The 23,220-nt window shown below is 39.7% G+C and overlaps 3 protein-coding genes and 2 long non-coding RNA genes across 13 annotated transcripts in view; 3 read left to right on the top strand and 2 right to left on the bottom strand.

Annotated features, from left to right (window-relative positions):
* znf462 (zinc finger protein 462) overlaps nucleotides 1-9,778 on the top strand; it is a 29,768-nt gene extending 19,990 nt beyond the window's left edge. For 4 of the 6 annotated variants that reach the window (XM_077737067.1, XM_077737069.1, XM_077737065.1 and 1 more), the window contains exons 4-13: nucleotides 138-272; nucleotides 1,520-1,857; nucleotides 2,656-2,774; nucleotides 3,080-3,280; nucleotides 4,432-4,660; nucleotides 4,728-4,870; nucleotides 5,242-5,465; nucleotides 5,670-6,021; nucleotides 6,259-6,442; nucleotides 6,640-9,778. In XM_077737067.1, coding sequence (XP_077593193.1) covers nucleotides 138-272; nucleotides 1,520-1,857; nucleotides 2,656-2,774; nucleotides 3,080-3,280; nucleotides 4,432-4,660; nucleotides 4,728-4,870; nucleotides 5,242-5,465; nucleotides 5,670-6,021; nucleotides 6,259-6,442; nucleotides 6,640-6,847 — 2,133 coding nt within the window. In that variant the 3' untranslated portion in view covers nucleotides 6,848-9,778. The remainder of the gene's footprint in view (nucleotides 1-137; nucleotides 273-1,519; nucleotides 1,858-2,655; nucleotides 2,775-3,079; nucleotides 3,281-4,431; nucleotides 4,661-4,727; nucleotides 4,871-5,241; nucleotides 5,466-5,669; nucleotides 6,022-6,258; nucleotides 6,443-6,639) is intronic. The other 2 variants (XM_077737070.1, XM_077737071.1) reach the window with 2 other exon arrangements.
* Nucleotides 9,542-10,705, bottom strand: LOC144210427 (uncharacterized). The gene is made up of 3 exons (XR_013329383.1): nucleotides 10,563-10,705; nucleotides 9,780-9,894; nucleotides 9,542-9,669 (listed from the first exon to the last, which is right to left on the bottom strand). It is a non-coding gene; the product is annotated as an uncharacterized LOC144210427 (long non-coding RNA).
* Nucleotides 10,706-10,766: 61 nt separating this feature from the next.
* Nucleotides 10,767-14,756, top strand: rad23b (RAD23 homolog B, nucleotide excision repair protein). Its single transcript, XM_077737082.1, has 11 exons — nucleotides 10,767-10,928; nucleotides 11,060-11,282; nucleotides 11,709-11,790; nucleotides 12,099-12,178; nucleotides 12,267-12,475; nucleotides 12,550-12,599; nucleotides 12,934-13,061; nucleotides 13,405-13,525; nucleotides 13,599-13,726; nucleotides 13,843-14,019; nucleotides 14,316-14,756. Exons 2-11 carry the CDS (start codon nucleotides 11,217-11,219, stop codon nucleotides 14,427-14,429), a joined length of 1,155 nt encoding a protein of 384 aa, XP_077593208.1. The 5' UTR covers nucleotides 10,767-10,928; nucleotides 11,060-11,216; the 3' UTR covers nucleotides 14,430-14,756.
* Nucleotides 14,757-15,065: 309 nt separating this feature from the next.
* Nucleotides 15,066-21,941, bottom strand: klf4 (Kruppel like factor 4). 2 transcript variants are annotated; one of them, XM_077737081.1, is made up of 5 exons: nucleotides 21,589-21,941; nucleotides 21,369-21,477; nucleotides 18,771-19,548; nucleotides 18,231-18,401; nucleotides 15,066-16,182 (listed from the first exon to the last, which is right to left on the bottom strand). In XM_077737081.1, the coding sequence occupies exons 1-5, from the start codon at nucleotides 21,591-21,593 to the stop codon at nucleotides 16,007-16,009; spliced, it is 1,239 nt and encodes a 412-aa protein (XP_077593207.1). In that variant the 5' UTR covers nucleotides 21,594-21,941; the 3' UTR covers nucleotides 15,066-16,006. The 2 variants fall into 2 exon arrangements, with proteins under 2 accessions (XP_077593207.1, XP_077593206.1); XM_077737080.1 differs by having other exon boundaries at nucleotides 15,067-16,182; nucleotides 21,369-21,941.
* Nucleotides 16,860-23,220, top strand: part of LOC144210426 (uncharacterized) — a 38,550-nt gene continuing 32,189 nt past the window's right edge. For all 3 annotated transcript variants that reach the window (XR_013329381.1, XR_013329379.1, XR_013329380.1), the window contains exons 1-2: nucleotides 16,860-17,106; nucleotides 17,209-17,408. This is a non-coding gene — a long non-coding RNA (uncharacterized LOC144210426). The remainder of the gene's footprint in view (nucleotides 17,107-17,208; nucleotides 17,409-23,220) is intronic.

Raw genomic sequence — 23,220 nt, 5'->3', positions numbered from 1 at the left:
AGTTCATAAGAATTAGAGTGCCATTGTTCTTCCTTTATGGATATTTGACAAGTTATTAAGGCCATAGAAAAGGGTTATTATTTCATAAAGGCACACAAATTCTGTCTTTACAACTGTTCTTTTTTATTCATTGACAGGAAAGCTGTGCAAACCAACCTCCTATAGGCTTTAGGTGTAACTTCTGTGTGGAGGTGCATACTACTATCCGAGCTATATGCAATCATCTGAGGAAGCACGTCCAATATGGAGAGGTGAAAGAGGGACATGTCAAGGTAAATTCACATATTTTTTATTTGTATTACAACTAATGTTGGTCAAAACATCTACCAAAGCAATGCATTGGACGTATATCATTTCAATTTTTATAGTATTGAGAGGTACCCAAAGGTTTCCAGCCCTACTTTTGAGTCAACATTTTGCCTATTTATAATTTCCCAGACCTGGTCCAACAGTCATTTTAAAGTGTAGACACGTCCTCTAACTTCACCAACAGAGTGCCCTTGACGCATTTCTTGACACGTTCATCTTGTCCTACTCCATTCCCTTTCCCTTGCGACTGAGGACATCTGCCAGCTTCCCCTTGAGACAGCACTAAAGAAGGAACAAAGAGTGCAAGCTATTACTTTGAGGACAGTGGCTGGCTTCCGTTGAATTATTTGTATTCTGTGGAGACTGTGAAAGGGGCCTGAGGGTGCAACCTTAACCGAATGGAGAACATCAACGCATTTAATAGTCAACCAACATACTGACTGCACTATAGGTAGTTTTGCTGATGCTGTTTTCAGAACCTTCTCTCTCCACCTAAGGTGATACTTTTTACAGATGCAATTTCAAAGCTAAGTGTGGGGATACTGCATCTTAGTTTATGGCCATTTAGTGCCTAGCGTTCCACAAAAGAAGAGAAAGATGTCACTATGATTGTCTGTTGACTTGTGACGGCAGCAGTAGATGACGGAAATAAAAGTAGGATGTCTTGCTGACAAGGCTCTATTAAAATAACATTCGAAACTGGCTTCAGATGGAGTAGCCAGCAGCAGGAAACCTTGGGTACCCTCCGACAATATACAGTTTGCAATGCAAGGCTAACTATTAACATATTAATTACACCGTCCTACAAAATTTAGGAAAATATCTACTTTGGAGATAAAATGGCCACTTTTGAGTGACCCAAATTTTCAAAGTGTCACGACTTTGATCTGGGAAGCATATTGCTTCTATACCAATGTTATTGCTATTTCCAAAATGGAAAAATAAACAGATTTTAGCTTTCTGCCATTGGCAATAAGCTAAATGTTGAGTGTCATTGGTGGCACGAGATGTCTATTGTCGGCTGGCGCTGTCCATGGTAGCCAGTTATTTGCCATAGACACTATTACAATAGAAAACTTTGGTGGAAAATGTTGGTAGTGATCTTTTAGTTCCTTTTATTAAACAGATATATTCTTCTTGTCTTGAAAGTCTTTCCAGGGATATTTTTTATTACATATCATTTCAACTGGTATGAATCTCCATTTTTCAGCAGGAAGTCAGCGAGGTGGCCCTCACCATGCCACCGGAGAGACTCGTTAATGGTGACGCGGAGGAGGATGAAGTGGGAAACCATGAAGAAGGATCTGAGGAGTTCCCAAAGGGTCTCGCTTCTGCTACACCAGAGCTGGCTCCCGTCGAAGCAAGGTCCCCGGTGCTCAAGCAGCGCCTGGCGACGGGGGGCCACCCGTGCGCCCAGTGCGATCGGGTCTTCATGTCAATGCAGGGCCTTCGCTCCCACGAGAGGAGCCACTCTGCCATGGCCATGATCATCAGGGAGGACAAATACAGTTGCCACTATTGCCAGTTTGTTTCACCCTTCAGACACAAGTGAGTGAGAAAAAACAATCATGATGTGTAAAGTTTCACATTAAATATTTGGATTGATTTTAAGTCGTAATTTAGTTTACTTTAATTTAACATGCAGTTTGATCATACATTTTCAAAAGTACATCTTGTGCATTTTTTAATATGGAAAATCATTTTATTACCTCATTTCCAGAGTATAATACGCTTATGTGTATAACACTCCGCCCCAAAGACACTTATGAATCAGGGTCCCCATATATTAAACATTTCGAAATTCTCTAGTAAAGGCCTTGAGAAAAAACGCTTTTCTATGTAAAATGAAAACTATTAGGATATGATATTTGCCAATATCACTATCCTTGGGCACTTCTCTACAAAATTACTGCTAGTTCCTACATATTTTATGTTTTAACTCCTTTACACATGTTTAATTCTGGCTGATTTGAAAGAAAGCCAACTGAGGATGTTTACTCAACACTCAAAAAAATGTAGGCATCATATCTCGCGCCCAGGATTTATTGTTCCAGGACTGACAGTCAGGTGTAGTCCCTCCCCTGTATATTGTGCACCCTGACCTAGAAACAGACAGCACTCCCATACCATCTCAACAGGATAGCATTCAAAACACAGCCAGCTTCCCCACAGGCGCAGCCACCAGGGGATTGTGGGTAGACGAGTCGCCCTTTTTTCTCCTCCGCCCCAACTCCTTGATCTTCTCTTTGCCAGAAAATTCACTTCAAAATCATTGTGTTTGGTTCATATATTTTTATGGCCCATGCCATATTTTTACGTGTTGTTTCTTTGTTGTTTGATCAACAGCCTGGACAGACACATGCAGTCTCACCACGGCCACCACAAACCCTTCAAGTGTAAACTCTGCCCCTTTAAGTCTGCCTATGTGAGCCGCTTGAAGAGCCACCTGCACAAGGCACACACTGGTAAATACACAATATCCACGATCAAGTTATTTTCAGTTTGAAATGGATCTTAAATGATCAGATTTATATCTACAACTGATTAGGTGTCTTTGACGGCGTTCGGTCGCACACAACTGAAACAATCTTTGTAATACAAAGAAAAATGACAGCAAAAAGTCACAACCAACATAGCACAATTTATCCCATTTGAATGTATTTTCTATAAACTGATATGCTACAGTTTTCTTTATTTATTGCTTTGATGCTATTTGTTTGGACTGCCCTATTTTCAACAAATTATTCACGTCATATTTGTCACCCAATAGGTGAGCAGCACACGTACAAGTGCTTGTCGTGCCCCTTCACCTCCATGACCATCAGCCAACTGAAGGAGCATTCTTTGCAAGACCATGGAGAGGCCCTTACCCTTACCAAACTGCGGGCTGCCACGCAGGCTGCCCACAACGCTCTCAGGACCCCCAACCGATCGGCCCCTAACGCAGAGAACAGCCCCTTGGATCCAGAGGGTATGTCTTTTCTGAAACATGAAGTTGTGCATTTTCCTATTCATGAGGTTAATGTATAATTTTACTCGCATAAGATTATTACTTGTGAAAATAGTCATGCTTTAAAAATAAGATTCTTCAATAAGTCAACATTCAAGAGTATAAATTTCCAATTTACTACATAACAATTTTAATATTAATTTCTTTCCTCATAGTTTAAATATGACCTGCCTATTAGTATTACACATGTAAATTAATTTTTGATACTGAATAGGTGGTGAAGTTCTTGTATTAAGATTAATAAATAACAATAACACATTGTTAAATAACATTATAATATCATAAATCATATTGTATTCATACTCCCTCTTACATGGAAGAAGCAGGCGTGCATTGTGAGTGAAAGCTGAATGGTCATATAGTTTTCCGGCACCTACTTTAAAACTTTGGAGTGCTGAATGGTGCATTTTCAGGTGGATAGATATTCTATTAGTGTCACGGTAGTTTATTTATTGCTGTGTCTGAGCCACAAAGTAGGGCGAGAAGATGAGTTCGCTCGCTCACTCACATTAGCTCTCTTAAAAGAACCAATGAAGCACATGCTCGTTTTCTGTGCCACTACCGAGCTGCCATCGATTGATCACACAAGGTTGATGCATGAATGTGATTGATATGGTAAAAGAGTATAAAAGGAGTGATTAGTTTATATGCCTTCAGGATTTGGTCATTAGCCACGGTATCATACAAAGTACACTTGGACTGACTTGACTGTTCATAATATGACAAATTTAAGTCTTAACTGTCCTATACTTAAAATCATTTCTAGTGAAGTAACCTTTTTGTGGCATAATTAAATATAAAAAGGGAAATTTCACTATTCTTCCATTTTCTGCGTGTGTATTTTATTCATGGTTTAGTTCCTTTATAGTTGAGTATGAAACTTTTTAGATGTTTAGGGTATCAACATATTTAGCTATTTGTAATTATTGTAAATGACAAGATGTGTTGTTCATGGGGAAAGGAAACTATTTGAACTCATTGCCTGTCTAATTGGTAATCGTTGTTTTATATTTTCATGAAATTGTCATCAAATTTGAAGTTCTAATCTCCTTATTAGAGGAAACTTATTTTTTCTGTAAATTGTCCTCATAAAACTTGTGTATCCTTTTCAGACTCGACGTACTGGGAACCTGCGGACATCCAAGAGCAACTGAGCCATTACCAGATCGCATCTCGCAGTCACACGTCACCTAGCGACCACCGGCCCGATAGCATCCTCACCTGCGAATTCTGCGAGTTCAGTTCGGGTTACATGCAGAGCCTGCGGCGACACTACCGAGACCGCCACGGTGGCAAGAAGCTCTTTAAGTGCAAGGACTGCTCCTTCTTCACTTGCTACAAGTAAGACGCTGCAATGCTTAATTATTGAAGTCTCCAATTATGTTAACAACCTGTAACCTGATTTCAGGAACACATTCACCTTACATGTGGAGGCGGGCCACAGCAACAGCAATGTGTCGGAAGATGTCCAGAAAGACCTCCGATGCCCTCTCTGTCTTTACCACACCAAATATAAAAGCAGCATGGTCGACCACGTTATCCTGCATAGAGGTACACATTGTTTTTAACATTTAGAAGGAAAAACAACACCTTTATTATGTGAATTTTGTAATGCGCACCAATAGGATACCAGAGATTTTTTTATTTATTTTAAAGAAAATATTATTTTCCCTTTTAGCACTCACTACTGACAATAAAATGGATAAACTATTCTAAAAATTTACTTCAAAACCTTTCATGTTGTAGTGTTGGTTCAACTGGATATAAGTCTACAGTCAGTGCCATTATCGCACATTAATGCATTAGTGTAAATCTTGTACTCATCACTTAAGCTTATGGAGGGAAGGTTTGCTTGCTATTTTTTTCAGTTTTCTCTCTTTTTTTAAAATTAATTTTATATATGTATGTGTGTAACCCATCAGAGGAGCGCGTGGGTCCGCTGGAAGTGAATCGTTCCAAGCTATCGCGTCACCTCCAGGGGATGGTCTTCCGCTGCCACAAGTGCACGTTCACATGCTCTAGCGATCACGCCCTGCAGCTGCACCTTCTGAAGCACACAGAGCTCAAGCCTTACCGTTGCCAGCTGTGCTACTACGACAGCCGCCGTCGGAGCCAGTTGCAGGAACACCTTCGCATTGAGCACAAGGTCAGAACCAATAGAATCTTTCCCATTTTAGCTATTTTGGTTAGGTCGAAAGGCAGTTGCAAGCTAAAAATAATTGATTCAAAGACTACATGTTGGTCACTGATACCTGCATTTGACATTTCATTGCCGTATTGGTAAAAGACTATTAATTTTGTTTTGAAATTGTGAATATTTTAGCATTTAAGGCATTGTGTTTTGAATCAGGTCATCCGGAACTTCGAACTGATGGGTCGGGTCAACTTAGACCAGCTGGAGATGTTGGATGAGCAGGAAAACAGCAGCAGCGAGGAAGAGGAAGAGGAGGAGAAACTGAAGCTGCCGGAGCTGCCAGAGACGCAGCTGCTGCATGAGGAGGAACAGAGCAGTGTCATGGAGGTGGCAGGAGACGAACTTGAGACTGCGGCGGAGGAAGAGGAACAAGTCATGGAGGTGACAGAGAACCCAAAAGAGGATGAGGAATGCGTAGAAGAGGACGAGCATGTGAGCAGCATCAAAGAGGAACCGGTGGAAGATGAGGAATTCAAAGATGCTGAGGAAGAGAGGCCTGTCCCACAAGGTTTGTTCTCAAAGCATATTTCACAATCAATCTAAAACAGAGGCATCCGAACAGTGTCATAAATATTAAACTCAATGTAGGAAACTAGAGATTATGTATATTTATATATATTTTAAGTTGGTCCTTTGGAGCCTTTTTTTCTTTAAGCGGCCCTCTGTGGAAAAGAAAAAAAATTGTGCACCACTGGGCTAAAGCAATAGATGTATACTGAAATGAAGCATTTGTTTATGTCCCCAGAATTCCTTGCTTCTCCAACGAGGAGCACCAGCAGAAGTAGCAGCAGTAGTAGCAGTAGCAGCAGTAGTAGTAGTAGTAGTAGCAGTGACAGCAGCTCTGGAGAAAAGCGTCTTCGCTGCGAATTCTGTGGCCGCTGCTTCACTGACAACTCAGAGTATGAGCGCCATGTCCTTCGCCACGGCATGTGAGTATTTTAGTCTTTCCATCATTTTCTCATAGTTGTTGTTTTTATCAATTATTCCTGTTACAAACTAGCCCTCCCAGTTCATATGGGCTAGTCATAAACCCTTGTAAATCAACAGCAAATCCTATATTCACTCTTTGATTCTCACAAAGCTCATATAAGATTATTGGCGTGAGTCATCTGACTTGTTCTCTTAGGTCGGTGAACAAAAGCCAAATGGAGTCCAGCACAAATTCCAACATGGACGCCTCCGCCACATCTTCCCTCTCTTCTACTTCTGCCGACACCGGACTAGAACTATTACCCAACCTGGACGATGATCACAATCTTCCGGCTGTTTCACTGAGTAAGCCCACAGACGATGCAGAGACGGTGGACACAAAAAAGGATCATCAATCTGATTGACCGGATTAAGACTTTTGAAGGTTAGGTTCAAATAGGACGTTTAAGAAATACACATTATATACATGTAAAAATGTTTTTGGGAGTTGGCAGATCTTTAGGTTGTGTCTTATATATGTATATGCGTATATATATGTATATATATTTATATATGTGTGTATATATATGTATATGTATATAATGTTAGGTTGTGCTGCTTAAAAAAAGACTGTGGCAGTCACCTAGGACAGATTTTAATATATTGGTAACCAATAGTGAACTTTATTGCTGACATTCTGGTCAAAAAGTACATTGAAAGATGCCACCTAATGATATCAAAAGTATTTATATAATGTGAATGTTGCCCTAAAATTATATTCCAAATTAAGCTTATTTGAAGCACCTTTGACACTCACACAAAAAAACAAACAAAAACAACAACAACAATATAGAGATACCTTACTTACCTTGAATTATTTCCATTCTAAGCCTTGTTGAATTGTGTAGTAAGGCTCGCACCTTATCTATTTTATTACTTATCTTTGTTGGTAGAAACAATTGAGATCCCCTCATTTTTTGTAGCAAATTGCTATCTTTAGATCCTTTATAATATAATTATTTTATTACGTATAAGCCTTCAACTCCCTAAGTGTTTGGACTGTACTGTTTATGAAGATTGTTCAGTAATTTCACCGATGTTTTCCATTCCACTCCAGGTTACAAATATCTCCATGTGCTTGTGGATGTGCACAATGACAACACTTTGATGTTTCATCCGAACAGCTACATGATTAAAATTGTCGAAGATAGTAGGCGTTTGTAGCTGGCCCGCAGGTTAGGATTCTAATTGAGGTGCTAAAGGTTACACTTGTCTTTTAGGTGATTAATTGATTGATTCCTTGAATCGTTTCAAGTTAAAATGAGCACATTTTCATTTTAATATTTCACCTTTTTGGAAGTTCAGATAAATCCATGGTGAGAAAAATTATTTCTTTGTATTCAAGTGAGTTTCCAGTCATTTCCAAAACATATTGGTACAGTATCACAAAAAAAATGTATTGGTGTAACACTACCAGACATTTTTTCAACAAGACTATCAACAGAAAAGTTCAAACTGAGTTGTTCTGACATTGAGCCTCCAGTTTGAAAATGGACCTAAAAGGCTTATTTCCTAAATACTAAAAGCATTAAAGTAAAACACTATGTCACAAAGTTTACTACACAAATACTTTAAATCTTATCACATAGCACGCAGACAAAGATGCTTTGGTATTCTTTTAGTAGTTAGCGCTATAAAAGTACAATTAATCTTCTAATGAAAGAAATCGGAATACTAAATAACTGCTATATTATTTTTTACTGTCTATCAACAGTTTTAGTGATTTTAAATGATCTATTTCCAGCTACTGGTCCCCTTTTTACAATGTGGTTGTCTTTCACCAAGCCTAATAGTTCCAGTCTTTTAGTTATTTTATTTTCAATCGCTCCATACGCATTCAATAAGATAGAAAGCCAAGTACAACCTTAATTTAAAAAATATATATTATACTGTGATTTAAAACAAACGAGCGTTACTTCTTCCCTCGTGACAACTTTGTTATGTTTCCGTGTGCTTCGTTTTTAGTAAGAGTTAATGAAAAAACAACAAAAAAACAAAAAAAGGCATAGATTGTATTTGTGTTGAAAGTTGCTGCTCGAACGCCCTGAAGCCTTATTATGAGGAAACCAAACGGAGCAATCAGAACTTCATCCAAACCTGAAATCGGTGACATTTATTGTAAAAAATAGAAAAAAAAAGTTTGATGTTTTACTGCGTTTTAGATGACTAGTTCTCAAACCTGCTGTGCTGCACTGCTGTTTGTGTCTTTCCGTTAATGGAGGGAGGTTTACGTAATCAGATCAAGTTAGCATCCATGTCCAGAAAACAAAGGTACTTTCAGGAAAGCTATTTGAAGTCTGCCCTGTCCTCTGTCCAGTTTTTAACAAGTTCTACTTTTTACCTACTCCAGCTAAATCATCCCAAACGTTGCTATTTAAAAACTCTGTTAACTCTAGGTCAAAAAGTTGCGTAGTAAGGTCAACATGGTTACACTGTGTTAACTCACTAGCTGCCATTGACTGCAATAGTAGTCCAATCTATGTTCACTAGAGAGAGTGGAAGTTTTGGATTTGACTTTTTACTACCATTCTGTCAGTGGGGTGTCTTTGTTCTACCTGAGTCAACTTTGTGCTACAGTTTTGTGTTAGCTACTTGATATAATCTCTCAAACCTCAGAGGAAGACGATGGACGTAGTCGACATCGTGTCCTATTCCGGTTCAATGCCATGCATACGGAAGAGTTGGAAATAAGACAGAAAAAGAATCATATTTATTCAGTATCAGGGGTGGAGCTTATGTTAAGACATAATGTTTGTTGCCCCGATCTGAGTGATGAAATGTAATGGCAGTGTGAATCCATCTTTCAGAAATATTTCCGTTAGTTCCTTTTAGTTGCCCAGTTAGAACTTTTCCTATTGTGAGAAACCAGATGTCGACAATCTGGGAATTTGTGGCCCTTGAACCTTTATTATTATTATTATTTTTGTTATTCTGTGATCATTTTGAATAGTTTGACTATGAATCTGACTCACTGTGTGATTGATCACAGTGCAGTAGTGACTAAAAAAAATCCTGCTTGACCCAAAGTTGAGTCCCTGCTGAAGAAACACTGGATATATATATATATATATATACACTTTGTACATACATTTTTGCTTTGTTGGGTCGACACTAGAATTTGTCCTTCTATGCCTTTTTCTTCCTGTTTCAATCTAAATCCCAGGATATGGTGGGTTGTGATCGTTGCCTAGGATGATTGTTTACAATTTGTCCATGTTATTATCTCTGGATATTCTGTACATATTGTAATTCATTGTCTTTTTTAACTTGATAATAAAGTTATCAGATAACTCTCACTTGTCTTTTTCTTTGTTCTATGTGTATTTTCTTAGGATGTCAAAAGATGGCAGCTGGTCTTTGTTGATTTGTTTTTGTAGACTTGCTCCCACATGTCCAATGGCAAGTCCTGGCACTATTTGCAAATAGCAAAAGATCAGATGTTTAATCTCCCGCTTTACTGCTTCAGACGGGGGCGAAAGGAGGACACGACATGCAGACGAGAGGGACCAAAGTCGGGCCAGAAGGATTGAGGCTTAAATGTGGATTTGTATATTAATTGCATTTTGGACTTGATTTCAACATTTCCTTCTAATATTGCTTAAGTAGGCCAATCATTCATTTTCTAACTACTCATCCTCACAATGGTTGCAGGGGGTGCTGGAGACTATCACAGATAACCTCGGGCAACAGGCGGAAAACCCTGAATTTGTGGACACACAATTGCTCGGCTTGAGGAGACAGACAATCACTAAATCCTTGGGCCAATTTAGAGTGTTCTACCATCCATGTTTTGGGGATGTGGGAGAAAACCCACACAAGCCCGGGAAGAACATGACAACTCTCAATCAAGTTGAGATGCGGTGCCAAATCGTCACCCCCTCATGGACAGGTATTTCAAAGCATTTAACTTGATATTTAAATAATAATAATAAGTCTGTTCTATGCTTATCTATAATCTGCAACTACTGAATGAATTTCTCCCAAAACATTCAATATCTATACTAAAATGTATTAATAAACTTTGTAAAAAAAACACAAACACAGTACAAAAACAGGGCAACTGCAAGAATATTTGTTTACCCTTGTTCATTAGAAGGGGTGCATGTATCTAGTCTATCAAAAAGTTAATTTGCTGATTATCTTGAATAATATCTTGATTTTATCTTCCGGAATGCAGCAGCCAATCAAATTGCGGTGCGTGTTTCAGACCCAGAACTGCCTGGAACTCGCGTGTGCTGATTTTCCCCAGTTACCTCAAAATCGGAAATAACGCCCACGTAAATTGCGTCACACTTGAAGGAGCTTTACAAAAAAGAGCAAACGAGCAGATGTCATCACGAAGTGTAAAGAATAATGCATTAAGACGCATATCATGCTTGTACGCATACCGAAGAGGACAAAGATGAGTACTTAATGAGTTGTGGGCGGCACAGTGCAACAACAGCCGTAAGAAATAACAATCAAATACATAAAAATAAATACAACATAAATACAGTTTTGTAAATTATGATATTCTAAAGTTAAGGCTTTAAAAAATCGTGAGTTTTTATTTGTATTTTATATTTGGCTTTTGATAGGAAGAAAAAGAAGAGTGCGGTAGAAACGTAGAAGAAGAGTGGCGACAAGGCAGCATGGCGGCTGACAGTTTGTGATGAACCAGCGAAACCTCCAGAGTCCTGCAAGTTTATTATATCGCCTTTATATTCTTTTTCTGGATTTAAGGACAACGCCAAAATGCATATCACTTTGAAAACCTTGCAACAGCAAACGTTCAAGATCGAGATCGATGAGGAGGAAACGGTAAGAGCGTAAAAACGGATGATATCTTAAGCAGGAGGGCGGAATTGGAGTCAAATGTGTTAAAAGCCACATACAATTTGTGGGCATATAATCAAAAATAAAAAAGATCGACAATATATTTCAATATAAACAAACATTGCCAGATCTACTGTGATTAATATCGCTTAAATTTAATGGGAATACTGGACTGTTTGGTCATAATTTCCTTTTTTTTATATATGTACATACAATAAGACAAAACCCCTCCTAAGACATAAGCTATAATGAAGTTTTTGTATAACCTTAAGATATAAAGAGTAATTTAAATGTTAATCTGCCGTTGTCAAACATTTTACAATAAATAGGCAAGATCAACCTTATGTAGTACCATTAAATAAGTCAAAAAAGAGGACATGATTGATTCCATGTGTCATGTTTTGATCACAGGTGACAACGTTAAAAGAGAGAATTGAACAAGAGAAGGGCAAAGATCATTTTCCTGTTGCCGGACAGAAACTCATCTATGCTGGTACTATACTTGTTTTTTTTTTAAATGAATCTTCTCATTCCTCAGTACACAATAGTGAAATTGGTAGTATTCGGTTGTTTCCATCCCTCTGTTGTGAAATTAAACCAAACTTTCAAATGGATTGGAGTCCTAATTTCAACAATGGCGACCAGTTAGTTATTTGGGAACCGTCTCCAAAAGCTTAAGTCTCTCAAAGCACACAGATAGTGAAAATAGCATTTGAAAATAACATTGTATTGGTTTATTATAGTATCATGTGTACACTGTAAACTTGTTTTAAACATTAACTGTTTACATTTTGTCCGCAGGTAAAATTCTCAGTGATGAGTCCGTCCTTAAAGAATACAAAATTGATGAGAAGAACTTTGTGGTTGTCATGGTGACGAAGGTACAAACATTAATTTTTCTTTGAGATTTTGGACGTCCAATAGTGCTTCGTATCATTGACAAAATGTTGTTTTTGTTTCCAAATCAAGCCTAAAAAGGCCACGGCTCCATCTCAGGCGTCACCAGCCGCATCCACGGCCAGCACGGCGCCTCCTTCAACGCCGCCGTCCGTTTCACAAGTTCCAACGCAACAACGACTTCCAGCCGATGGCCAAGCGGACACCAGGCCATCCGCCGCTTCTGCTGCTGCCGCGGCGGCGGTATCTGTCCCCAATGAGCCCACTCCTCCGTCTATGGGGTGACTGTTCAAAGATGCTGCTTCTATGTCGTGTATCGTGGCGTCCGCGACTCACGCTTGTCGTTTTCTGGCAGAAACTGGGCGGCTTCCAACACCTTGATGGACGAAGCAGGTTCAAATGTCGGTAAGGCTTCAGTTTTATGTTCACAGTTGAATATGGTCATCACTAGAATGCTGATGGACCATTTTTTTCTTTTAACCAAATTCCCTCATCAGCTAGAAGTTACTATCTTATTGCTGATGCAAGTTATGATAGCAGTATTTTTTACACCTTTTATTTGGTAGCCTTTTCTGTGAAACAGTACCTTCAAAAGGTCAAATTATAGAAGCACTGCATCAGAGTCATGTATCTTTTTGAATCCATTTTGGACATATAGTTATTATTCTTAGTACTGTGATATTTGCAACATTTTTAAGAAATATTGGCTAACCTCTGGCGTGATTTTTCGGCCTTGCAGTGACGGGGGCGTCCTACGATGCCATGGTGACGGAGATTATGCTGATGGGCTACGAGAGGGAGCAGGTGGTGGGGGCGCTGAGGGCCAGCTTCAACAACCCGGACCGAGCTGTGGAGTACTTGCTCTCGGTAAGTACCAAAAGGCCGGATTGGAGAAGTGAAATTAGTTCATCACTCGTAGGCGTCCAAGCACTTTTTTTTATGATGATTTCCTCTATATTTTCTGGACTATAATTCAAACTTTTTTGTAGTTTGGCTGGGCCTGTGACTTAATGTATATTTTTTTCTTTCTGACCACTTAGAGCCTGTTAAAAATAGGCTATGGTTATCTGAAAAACCTATCTAAACAGATGCCTTGTTATAGCCTGTTCTCAATTTTACTATTGTTACTTTGATGGCTGTTCTGGGTTTCTGATCAATGATGATGGACATTCCTATATTTATGAAAATTTACAACTGCTGCACATCCCAGGGTATGCCGGGCAGGAACCAAGCCCAGGCTAGAGGGTCAGACACGGCGTCCAGCGGAGCTCCGGCCGGACCGACGGGGGACATCAACGACCCAGACAGCATAGGCGCTTCGCAGGGTACAGGTATCAAGCTGCGGCGCCGTCGACTCCATGTTCCATCCTAGCGACGGCTTGACGACAACGCTGGTTCTGTCAGATAATCCGCTGAGTTTCTTAAGGAATCAGCCTCAGTTCCACATGATGCGCCACCTGATCCAGCAAAATGCCTCGCTGCTTCCAGCTCTGTTGCAAGAAATCGGAAGGGAGAACCCAGAATTGCTGCAGGTGAGCATAGATAACGCTCTACGGATAGATTTTATTTAAAAGTGTATTACCGATCTAAGCGATTTCTAGTGTTGCTGACTATCTCGGCCAATAACGTTGAATTTCCTCCGGTGTAGGAGATAAGCAGCCACCAGGAGCACTTCATTCAGATGTTGAACGAGCCTCTCCCCGAGTCGCCCGTGCCTTTGGCGGATGACTCCGGGGGGTCCGGAGGGGCGCCGGCCAGCACCCAGAGTGGGAGCAACACGAGCTACATCCAGGTGACTCCGCAGGAGAAGGAAGCCATCGAGAGGGTAAGGGCCCACTCATTTTTATTCTTATTATCAGTGTTCTCGAGATGGAAGGCAATCTTCATATTTTTTAGGTGTCCTTAAAGCATAAATTTTCATGTCGAAGGCTTCGTTGTGCTGAATAGATACTGTACTATATTTTCTGCACTATAACGCATAGCTTAAATCAATCTTAAAAGTTGTTCACATGTAAGGTGCACCAGATTATAAAATGCAACATTTGCTATTAAAGCAGTACTAAAGGGAATTTCATACAATGATCTGGCATTTAATTTCTGCCCATCCCTTGTGTGTTGCAGTTAAAAGCATTAGGGTTTCCTGAGGGACTGGTCATACAAGCTTACTTCGCATGTGAGAAGAATGAAAATTTGGCCGCCAACTTCCTTTTACAGCAGAATTTTGATGATGAGTGAGACATCATTTGGCTTGCTTTTTTTTTGGTTGATTTTTCTTCATTCTGGTTGCCGCTATTGAATATTAATAGACATACACTTGGCCTCAAAAGAAATATTTTGTTCACCACTGGTTGACTTATTTTGAATTTCCCCTCCACTTTGATCAGAACACTATTTTGTCTGTAAAGCATAATCAGCGTTGTTTTTTAATTTTACAGTTTTTTGTGTGTTACCCCAAACAACTACACGTTAATTAATATGTAAAGCTGTCGGAATTATGTGCTTTACACTCATTGATTGACTTGTCATTAAATCTTAAATAAATGTCATGTGTTCTACACTGTATCCACTATTTAACCTCTGTTAACATGCTCAGCCTTGTTGTGATTATTCCCATAAGGTGCTGCGTTCTACGAAAGGACCGCCAGTGGGCGACAGAGACAACGATTGGGATTTGCAGGATGTTTTCAAATTGATTGGGCGTTTACCCAACCAATCGCAGCTAACTAGTAAAATGCATATAAGGGTAAAACAGTGTTGAAAACATTAATCACAATATATATTTAGTTTGGAATATGTGTGCTATTCAGTGTAAAAGTGAAAGAAACACTTATTTGAAATACTTTTTATTATACAGTAATGTAAAATACAAACCATCCGGTAATAACAAAAGTACTTTTTTTATATCTACAAATGTACAAAAATCAAGATTATATTACATTTATTTTGGATATACATGTAAAAAAAACAAACCCCTTTTTTTTTGTTCAGAGTCGGTTATTTAAAAAGAAAGGAAAAAAATAATAGGGTTTCATATAAATTATTGCACGATGCGACTTGCAGTGCATTCTCAGATTGCCTTTACCGCTCTAAAACCTGATTACATTTTTTATTCCTAGTGTGGAAGAGAGGTCAACCACAAGATGAATGGCACTTTGTCACCGATTCTTTGGTACCTTATTTTTTTGTTGGTTTTTTAAAATTTATTTTTAAGAACTGAGAACTAGTCGATATAAATTATTTAACATTTTACCTCAAGTGGTAGGTGCAATGAGAATATAAAACTGTATTTTTAATACAATGTTATTGATGATTTAACCCATTGATGCCTAAATTCACATAAACCATTGGATGCATAAAAAATAATGGCAAAAATGATTATATTTCATCTTTTGAAAATATTTTTTCATTTAGCTTTTCCAATCTTGTATTTTTCAACATCATTTTCTGTGGTTTTCAATTATTATTGTCCCATACTTTTCAATCCGTATTTAACAACGACTCGACTGGCTGTCCAGATATTTGCGAGTATGTGTTGTGGTATTTAGCAGAATCATATGCAATGTCCAAATGAATTGGACGTCAATGGCAACCAATGAGCATTTCAGGCATCAATGGGTTATGAAAGGCTTCTGCAGACTTTCCACTTGGATTCCAGTTGCTGGTCCTCTTTGAGTTTGGTCACATAAATATAACGATTTCCAGTTTGTTTATTTTTGGTCCCGTTCCGACCCACATTGGCAGGTCTGGTCTTGATTGTCTTTTAGCCATGAATACCACAGCATGTCACTTGAAAGTTCCGACTTTTTTTCTGCTTACAAGTGTCTCTTCATGTGCAGGGCCAGGTGGTCTGACCTGGAAAAGGCCCGGTCACACTTTTGACACTGGAACGGTCGGTGGCCCGTGTGCTTCCTGTAGTGACGAGTCAGCTCGTCTGAGCGTGCGAATTTCCAGCCGCAGCCCTCCCAGTCGCAGTGGTACGGCTTCTCTCCTGGGGAGAAAAGTGGAGGTTAGTGGTTACTGAGGTTAGGGCTTTTTCCAAATGATTCATTTTATCTTGTCCTTTTAACATCAACCTGTGCAAGTGACTAAGGATGGAAGAGTTTGAGTCTGATTTGTTTAATAAAGGGACAGTACATGTCAATGAGCAATGTTAGGTTTCTCTGAAGGTTAAAGGTTGAAAATAAATGATGTCACACACAAGGAGCAGATTTCTAGGCAGCATCCCAATTGCAATTTTGTTTAACAGCCAGGCTTTAAGATGTTAGGTGAAGAAGACTAGAGTTGACATATTTTAATTGGTATGTACATATATGTAAATGTACTCTTTCTGAAGGGAGCTACACATCCAGCCCTTGTTGATCTGTTGGACATTTTTAAAGATTTTGTAAACTAATGTGGCATTAAAAAAGTATATTATCAATGGTTTCAATTCAAAACAGTCATTTATCTTCTTCCATATAGGTAACAGGACTTCTTCCTTAAATATTAAACACATCTTTACAGCTATTTTTTTGCCAAGTGGTCTATAATTTTCCCCATTGGGTGTCTATTTTATCAAAATGTTAAACCCATAGTGCCTGATTTAATCACTTAATAATGTTGAGTTTATTTAATTTTTTAAACACGCGAATTGTATTTGTCCTTCCCGGATCTCGTAGTTTGCAATCAAGACAGGTGTCAAAGATAGTGTGCTTCTGGCCGCATGATCCTGTTATAATAACTTAATTTGGTGTTTTAATAGCCAAAATAGAGCACATCGGGGCAGGGCAATGTCCACTGATCATTTATTGTAATGGTATATGCAGTTTTGGGTGAAGAAATGATGCAAGGAGATTTGCGCAGCTACCTTGGATGGCCGAGACGCGCCTTAGGCTGCCACACGCGCACTGAGGATCGGCGTCTCAAGCAAAACGTAACTATGTTGTCAATTATTGTGCTGCAATGCACAGATCAACTGAATTGATGCCTGGAATTTGGGGAAAACTAACTTTCGACCACCATTAAAAACTTCCAGCCTGTCTCCGGGCCATCGGCTTTTTTTTTCGGCCGCCTGGAGCTCACTATTTTCGGGCTCAACCGCATGAAGGACCGGGTGATGTCCCGGCTTTTGGAACAACGAGACTGACATTTTAACCCATGTGACACTCTGAAGTGGATTGCCTGTTGCAAACCTTCCCTGAAATGCACAGATATACTCCTGAAGCAGCCTTTTTGGTGAGTTGATCTGATTTCTTTACTTTTAATTCTCTGGTCATTTGATGTACTTATTTATCAAGGGGGTGCTGGAGCTTATCTCAGCCAATTGTGGGTAAGAGGGACATTGTTATTCACAATAACTGCTAAATTTGAGAATATTGTATTCTTTCCACTTTTTGTGTATGTTTGAACACGCCTGCATAGGTACATATTTCATTTGGGAATAATTACTAAAGTAATACTAGTGTACTTGTACTACTATATCTATGTCACTAGGTGGGAGTATTGGTCTTTTACAATGTTCCCTCACTGGTCTGTCAGGTGTTTTTAAGAGTTGATGTTTAGTTTTGTCTGGTTAAGTGCTATATTTGTAAGTGTTAAGTATTTTCCTGAAATCTTTGTTGGTACACATTTTAATGAGGGATCCGGTACTATGAATACATGATTTTTCTCAGTATTTCAGTTTTAAATGCTACCACAGGTAAGTCATTTGTGATTTTGACGACGACAGACGTCCAATCCAATTTGAATGATGTCATTAATAACAACCAATAACAACTATATTTGCTATATTTTGATGATAAAAACGTTACCATTTAAGTTGATACATTTTGAATACTATTAGACTGACGCAGTTTATTGTTAGTGTTACTTTACAAGGAAAAGTCTTGATCTTATAAACAATAACTTATCATACCAATAATGAGCAAAATTTGTCCCCGAAAAAAGCATTTCATTGGAACCATGAATTTGTGTTGCCCAATTTGAAAGCAGTTTTTTTATGTATATACAGGTGTATGGTAATATTATAGTACTAAACGAGGTCTCTACTTTGGTTACCTGTGTGCGTGCGGTGATGCGCTTTGAGATGCGAGCTCTTGGTGTACGTCTTCCCGCAGCCGACATAGTCGCAGGTGTGCGTGGCGACCCGCTTTCGTGGCCACGAACGCCGCCCACGCTTGGGCTTGGGTTCCTCTGGCAAACAGTCCCCGCCGGAAACCATGTGAGGGTCTGCATTTAAAAGAAAAATATTTTAAAAATTGTCAAAAAGCATTGGACTCTCTTGGCGCAATGTGGTGTGAGAAGGACAGAAAACAAGTCATAACCGTGAGAGGAAAAAACAATGTGACTACATTTGCTTCACATCTGGTCTGGTTTCTCCAAGTCTACGATTAAGAGATGCTTTTGCGTCCAAGGACGTGGGATGTCGGTTTTAATCCCTTTCAAGTGCTTGTTTTAGGCTGTAATTACAACCCACCATGTTGTATAGACTCTATTTAAAAAAATGATTTCTTGGACAATCTGCTCTTTGTTAACATCTGCGTGTCTTCTCATCCGAAATGTGCACGAATCCAGCTGGACTTGGCGTGAGGCGCTTACCTTGGTACTGCTGCATGGCGGCGGCGGCGGCCTGGGGGTAGACGGTGTATCCCTGCGGCGAGCCGTGGTGGTAACTGTGGGGAGGGAGCCCGTGAGGGTGGCCTAACACCTGGTGATCGGGAGAGAGCGAGGAGGTAGAGGACAGGCGTCCTCTGCCTGGCATTGCGGGGCGACTCCCGTTCAAGGGGAACCCGTGCAGTTCCAGGTGACTGGGTCGGTGCAGGTCCATGGGCTGTGAGATGGTACAGTTACTGGGGGCTTCCTGCTTTATCCGGTGGCACGTGAAGGGTGGCGAGGCCCTCGACGTGGGCCGGTCGGAAGGAACGTTCACACAAGCCTTGGAGTTGTACTCCCCCAGGTCCATCGTGGTCTTCACCACAAACTTGCCGTGCAGGCTGGCGGGGTGGAGGTAGGCCGGGTCCAGTTCGGGTCTCATGAGCTCTGCCACGAAGCCCCCGGAGGGCGAAACGTCACTGATGTCCGGGATGGTGTAGAGCAAGTCGCCCGAGCCCTGGGGGGACGGTAGCAGGGGGTAGGAAGAGGAGAAAGAATTGGGCGAGCCGGGCGGCAGGGTGGGGATGGAACTGCACGCTAGGACGTCGTCGTCTCGTAGTTGTTGCTGGAGCATGGTGTTGGATAGAATGAAGTCGTAGTCTAAGTCCAGGTCGGGCTCCACGTCTTTCTTGGACATGCTGGGACTTGTAGTGCGATGGTCCTGGTCCGAGTTTCCACTTGGCACGCCGAGTTTCTTAAGGTGAAACAGCTCGTCCTTCCATCTCTAAAGGGAAAGGGTTGGAAATATTGGAACTTAGTCTTTATATATTCCCCAAAGCAAAAGTCAAAGTTATACAAGTACTTTTGGATAGAGACAAGCTGTTATACCTACTTTTCTCTCTGGAAGGTTGAGATGACATTAATGACCTACGTCTTATGATTATAAGATCTTTAAAGAGATCCTTTGTAGTGAATGGTTAGCTGAATGTCACCTATTGCTATAATAATACTTAATAAGCAGGAAAATGAGTCATTCATTGTTTTTCATTTGCTTTGCTTTAAAGTTATTACCTCTGAAGTATGTTTATTATCCCAAAACAGCATTTATAGAGATAAATACGTACATCTCACAGTTGTGCAGGTTACATGATGTGGCAAGCTTTTTAAATCCTTATTTTTCTCTTGCTGCCTCTCCAATCCAAAATTGATGTTTGTTTAAAACAGAAACATCTGATTCCAGAACTTGGGAGAGTTTGTTTTTCCTTCAAATACTTTTCTTCAAAGTTTGCATTTTCAAATGATGGATGCTACTCTAGTGTTGATACGGGGAAGTAATCACTACTATACATTTTGCCAAAAATATGAGTTACCTCAATTCTTGTAAGCTGTGAGACTTGACTTTAACTTTTTGGCTTCCATTGACAGTAATACACGCCCAATCCATTTGGACTGGGAGGGATGGCAGTTAATTAATCGTATTTCACAGCAGGATAAAAAGATGTCAATTATTGTCAATGGTATTTACAGAGTTAGCCTTGTTTACAAGCCATAGTGCATTATTTTTTTCCTGCAAATAGCTTTCCATTTGTTTTTATGTATTTTATTAATTTAGTAGTTTGTTACATATATTGCTGAGCTCTGTAAAACAGCCTGTTAAAAAAGATAGATAATTTTGCTCAAATGTTCTTAAATTCTCGATGCAAAAAGATATGAATCCTGATATATTTTACTAGAGATAGTATAGTTATGTGTCATAAGAAATATAACGTATTTTACAAAAATGTAAATATTCCAAAAATTAAGAATAACAGCTTGGTACTTTACTTTGGAGTTCTTCACTTGTGTATTTGTCCCATAAATTACTTTCATCAATGTTGATTGGCTGCCTTTGACAGCGATAGTCGTCCAATGCATTTTGGCAGGGAAGTCTGGCAGTTCACTTGATAGTAAGATATAAGGCTGTAGTTAAACTTTTGAATTTCCATTTCACTTTTTCATTGCCCTTGACAATGCGAGATATCCAATCATCTTTTTGTTGTCAATAGAAATGAGTTTGTCACAAATAGATAGACCATTTTAGTGGGAGTGGCAGTAAATGAACTTTCATTTATTTGCTGCCACCCCTTCTACTTCAGATGTATGGAGGCGTATAGAGCTGTAAACGCCAGCTAATTGGTTAAAAAAAAACATGTATACCAAAAGCGTTGGAGCAACATAAAAATAATAACAAAAAATCCAATATTGAATAAGAAATGTAAATAACATATTTTTCCTCACTCAGTAATTCTCCAAAATTATTGACATTTTCATTCATTTTTTTTTTACATTGCTCTTCATTCATTTCTTTTTCCTCAAGATTTTTTTACACGTTGGCTTTTGAACGCCACCCCTGTCAAAATGATTGGACATCTAGTTATCTCTGTCCATGGTAATGAAAGAGTAAATATTGGCTATGCAAGTGTGGACGATAAGTTAATACTATGTGGATGTTAAGTTATTTTTTTATATATTTTTTTTAATGTCCCCCCCCAAATAGTCACTTCAAGACACTGTAGAAAAGAGCAACACCTGTCTATTAGATAGTAGTGGGACACTTGTACTCACTAGGTTGGCACTTGAGAACCCTTTGGTCTTGACAGCGGGGCTAGTAAAGGTGGAAATGGATGGCAGCAGGGTCCCTCCTAAAGCCATCTCCACGTCATTTGGAGGCTGCCTAAAGATTAAAAAAATATGTATATATAAAAAGAAAAAAAATAAGATGCTGGTCCTCAATTTGTAAGTCCTCAGTTGTGGTCCTCCCAAGAAAAAAAGACAAAGAAAGCACCTCATTCACGAAAAGTTCTAGTTGAACTTGGGTTAAAAAGTTGCCGTTCCCAGTTGTGTCAAGACATGCTGTGGAAGAAGCCCCCCACGCGTGGGTTGGTTATTATTTTTTTGTTGCGGGAAGACACCAAGGCGCCGGCTGTGTTTGTGGGGGCTGGGGTTCGGGGTGGGGGGGGATTCCCTCGCTGGCCACGCGCAAAAGGAGCGCTGGCAGCCCGTCCGGGTGCGTGTGAAGTGGGAGTCGCGCGGCGAGAAGGGCCTCTTAAAGCGCCGGCCGAGGCTCCACCCCGTTGTCCCGGCAACGTTCAGCAAAACACGAGCACCGCGAGGCTCCACGTTGTTTGTGTTAGCAACAGTCACCCATAAGCACTCCGGTTCTGCAAAAGTGGCTGACTGAAGACCTGTAAAAAGAAGTTATTTGCCTGAAACTCCTAGTGAGTCTTCATTGCTGCCATCCCTCCCCGTCAAAATGGAATGGACTTTTATAGCTGAATGTAATAATGGTCTGGAGAGCCCCTTCCAGTTAAAATGGATTGGAAGTATGCTGCCATCAATGGCAGCCAGTGATATATTGATATTTGACACCTGCGAATTGAGATAATTGCTAGCAATTTTCATTATTTACATGACTAAATGTTTACGATATCAGTATTGAACACGCGTATCAATGCAGGGGCGGACGAAATGGATATATCATGACATAATTTCACACCACACACAGCCAAGGTATCGCTGAAGTACCTCAGGGGCAAATCCTAGTTCCCATCACCTGAAAAACACGAGACTAACTCGAATCACGAGTTATGAAAATCCACCCTCCGAAGAAAACTCACCTAGGGAGTTCTTGCAATGGCTGCGAGCGCTTTCCTGAGTTGTGTTTGAACTGGTTTTGAAGTGCTTGTGTTTGCTCAGAGATAGTGAGCTAACACATACCTCCTTACCCCCGCTCACCACTCGCTCTCTCTCCTTCCAAAACGCACCATTTCTCTTTGCGACGCAATTACAACCGGCCAAGTTTTGAGAGCAAACAACGGCCTCCGTCGCCTATCCTGCTTGGATCAGGATCTTGTCCGTTGGGCATGTCAACAAACACGCTGTCATTCCAACAGGACACACAAAGTATATTCCTATATAGATGTATATATATGTATATATTTGTACATATGTGTATATTTGTGTATATGTGTATATATGTGTATATATATGTATATATGTGTATATATGTGTATATATGTAGATGTATGTATATATGTATATATGTATATATGTGTATATATATGTATATATGTGTATATATGTATATGTGTACATGTGTATCTATATATATGTATATGTGTGTATATATGTATATATAATATTTATTTATTTATTTATTTATTTATTCATTTGTTTATTTTTTATTTTTTAAAGATTTCCCAGAGGACGCACTGTTTTTTGTCACCGGCAAACGCGCACAAAACTGGGGTGGGAAAGAGGCAAAAATTTCGAAGTGAAATCTTAGCCGCCGGGAATACATATGATCTATTAGGTAATCTATCTAAACATCCCATTAGGTCGTCTCCTGTAAACAAAACGCAATGGTTTTAACGCCGACAATGCTTCCGAAGCTAGCTCCAATGTGGGTTACGGATAT

This window comes from Stigmatopora nigra, chromosome 17 (assembly GCF_051989575.1).
Source record: "Stigmatopora nigra isolate UIUO_SnigA chromosome 17, RoL_Snig_1.1, whole genome shotgun sequence".
In the NCBI taxonomy this organism is placed as follows: domain Eukaryota; kingdom Metazoa; phylum Chordata; class Actinopteri; order Syngnathiformes; family Syngnathidae; genus Stigmatopora; species Stigmatopora nigra.
Note: the sequence above shows the minus strand (reverse complement) of the source record. Positions and strands in the feature narration are given on the sequence as shown.

Excerpts from the sequence above, each read along its gene's own strand:
- klf4 (XM_077737080.1), bottom strand. The coding sequence starts at position 21,593 with ATGAGGTGCTTTCTTTGTCTTTTTTTCTTGGGAGGACCACAACTGAGG. Across the intron at positions 19,549-21,368 it reads GGTTCTCAAGTGCCAACCTA|AGATGGAAGGACGAGCTGTT; the intron begins GTGAGTACAAGT and ends CTTTCCCTTTAG. Across the intron at positions 18,402-18,770 it reads CGCCATGCAGCAGTACCAAG|ACCCTCACATGGTTTCCGGC; the intron begins GTAAGCGCCTCA and ends TTTTAAATGCAG.
- rad23b (XM_077737082.1), top strand. The coding sequence starts at position 11,217 with ATGCATATCACTTTGAAAACCTTGCAACAGCAAACGTTCAAGATCGAG. Across the intron at positions 12,476-12,549 it reads CCCACTCCTCCGTCTATGGG|AAACTGGGCGGCTTCCAACA; the intron begins GTGACTGTTCAA and ends GTTTTCTGGCAG. Across the intron at positions 13,526-13,598 it reads AGGCGCTTCGCAGGGTACAG|ATAATCCGCTGAGTTTCTTA; the intron begins GTATCAAGCTGC and ends TGGTTCTGTCAG.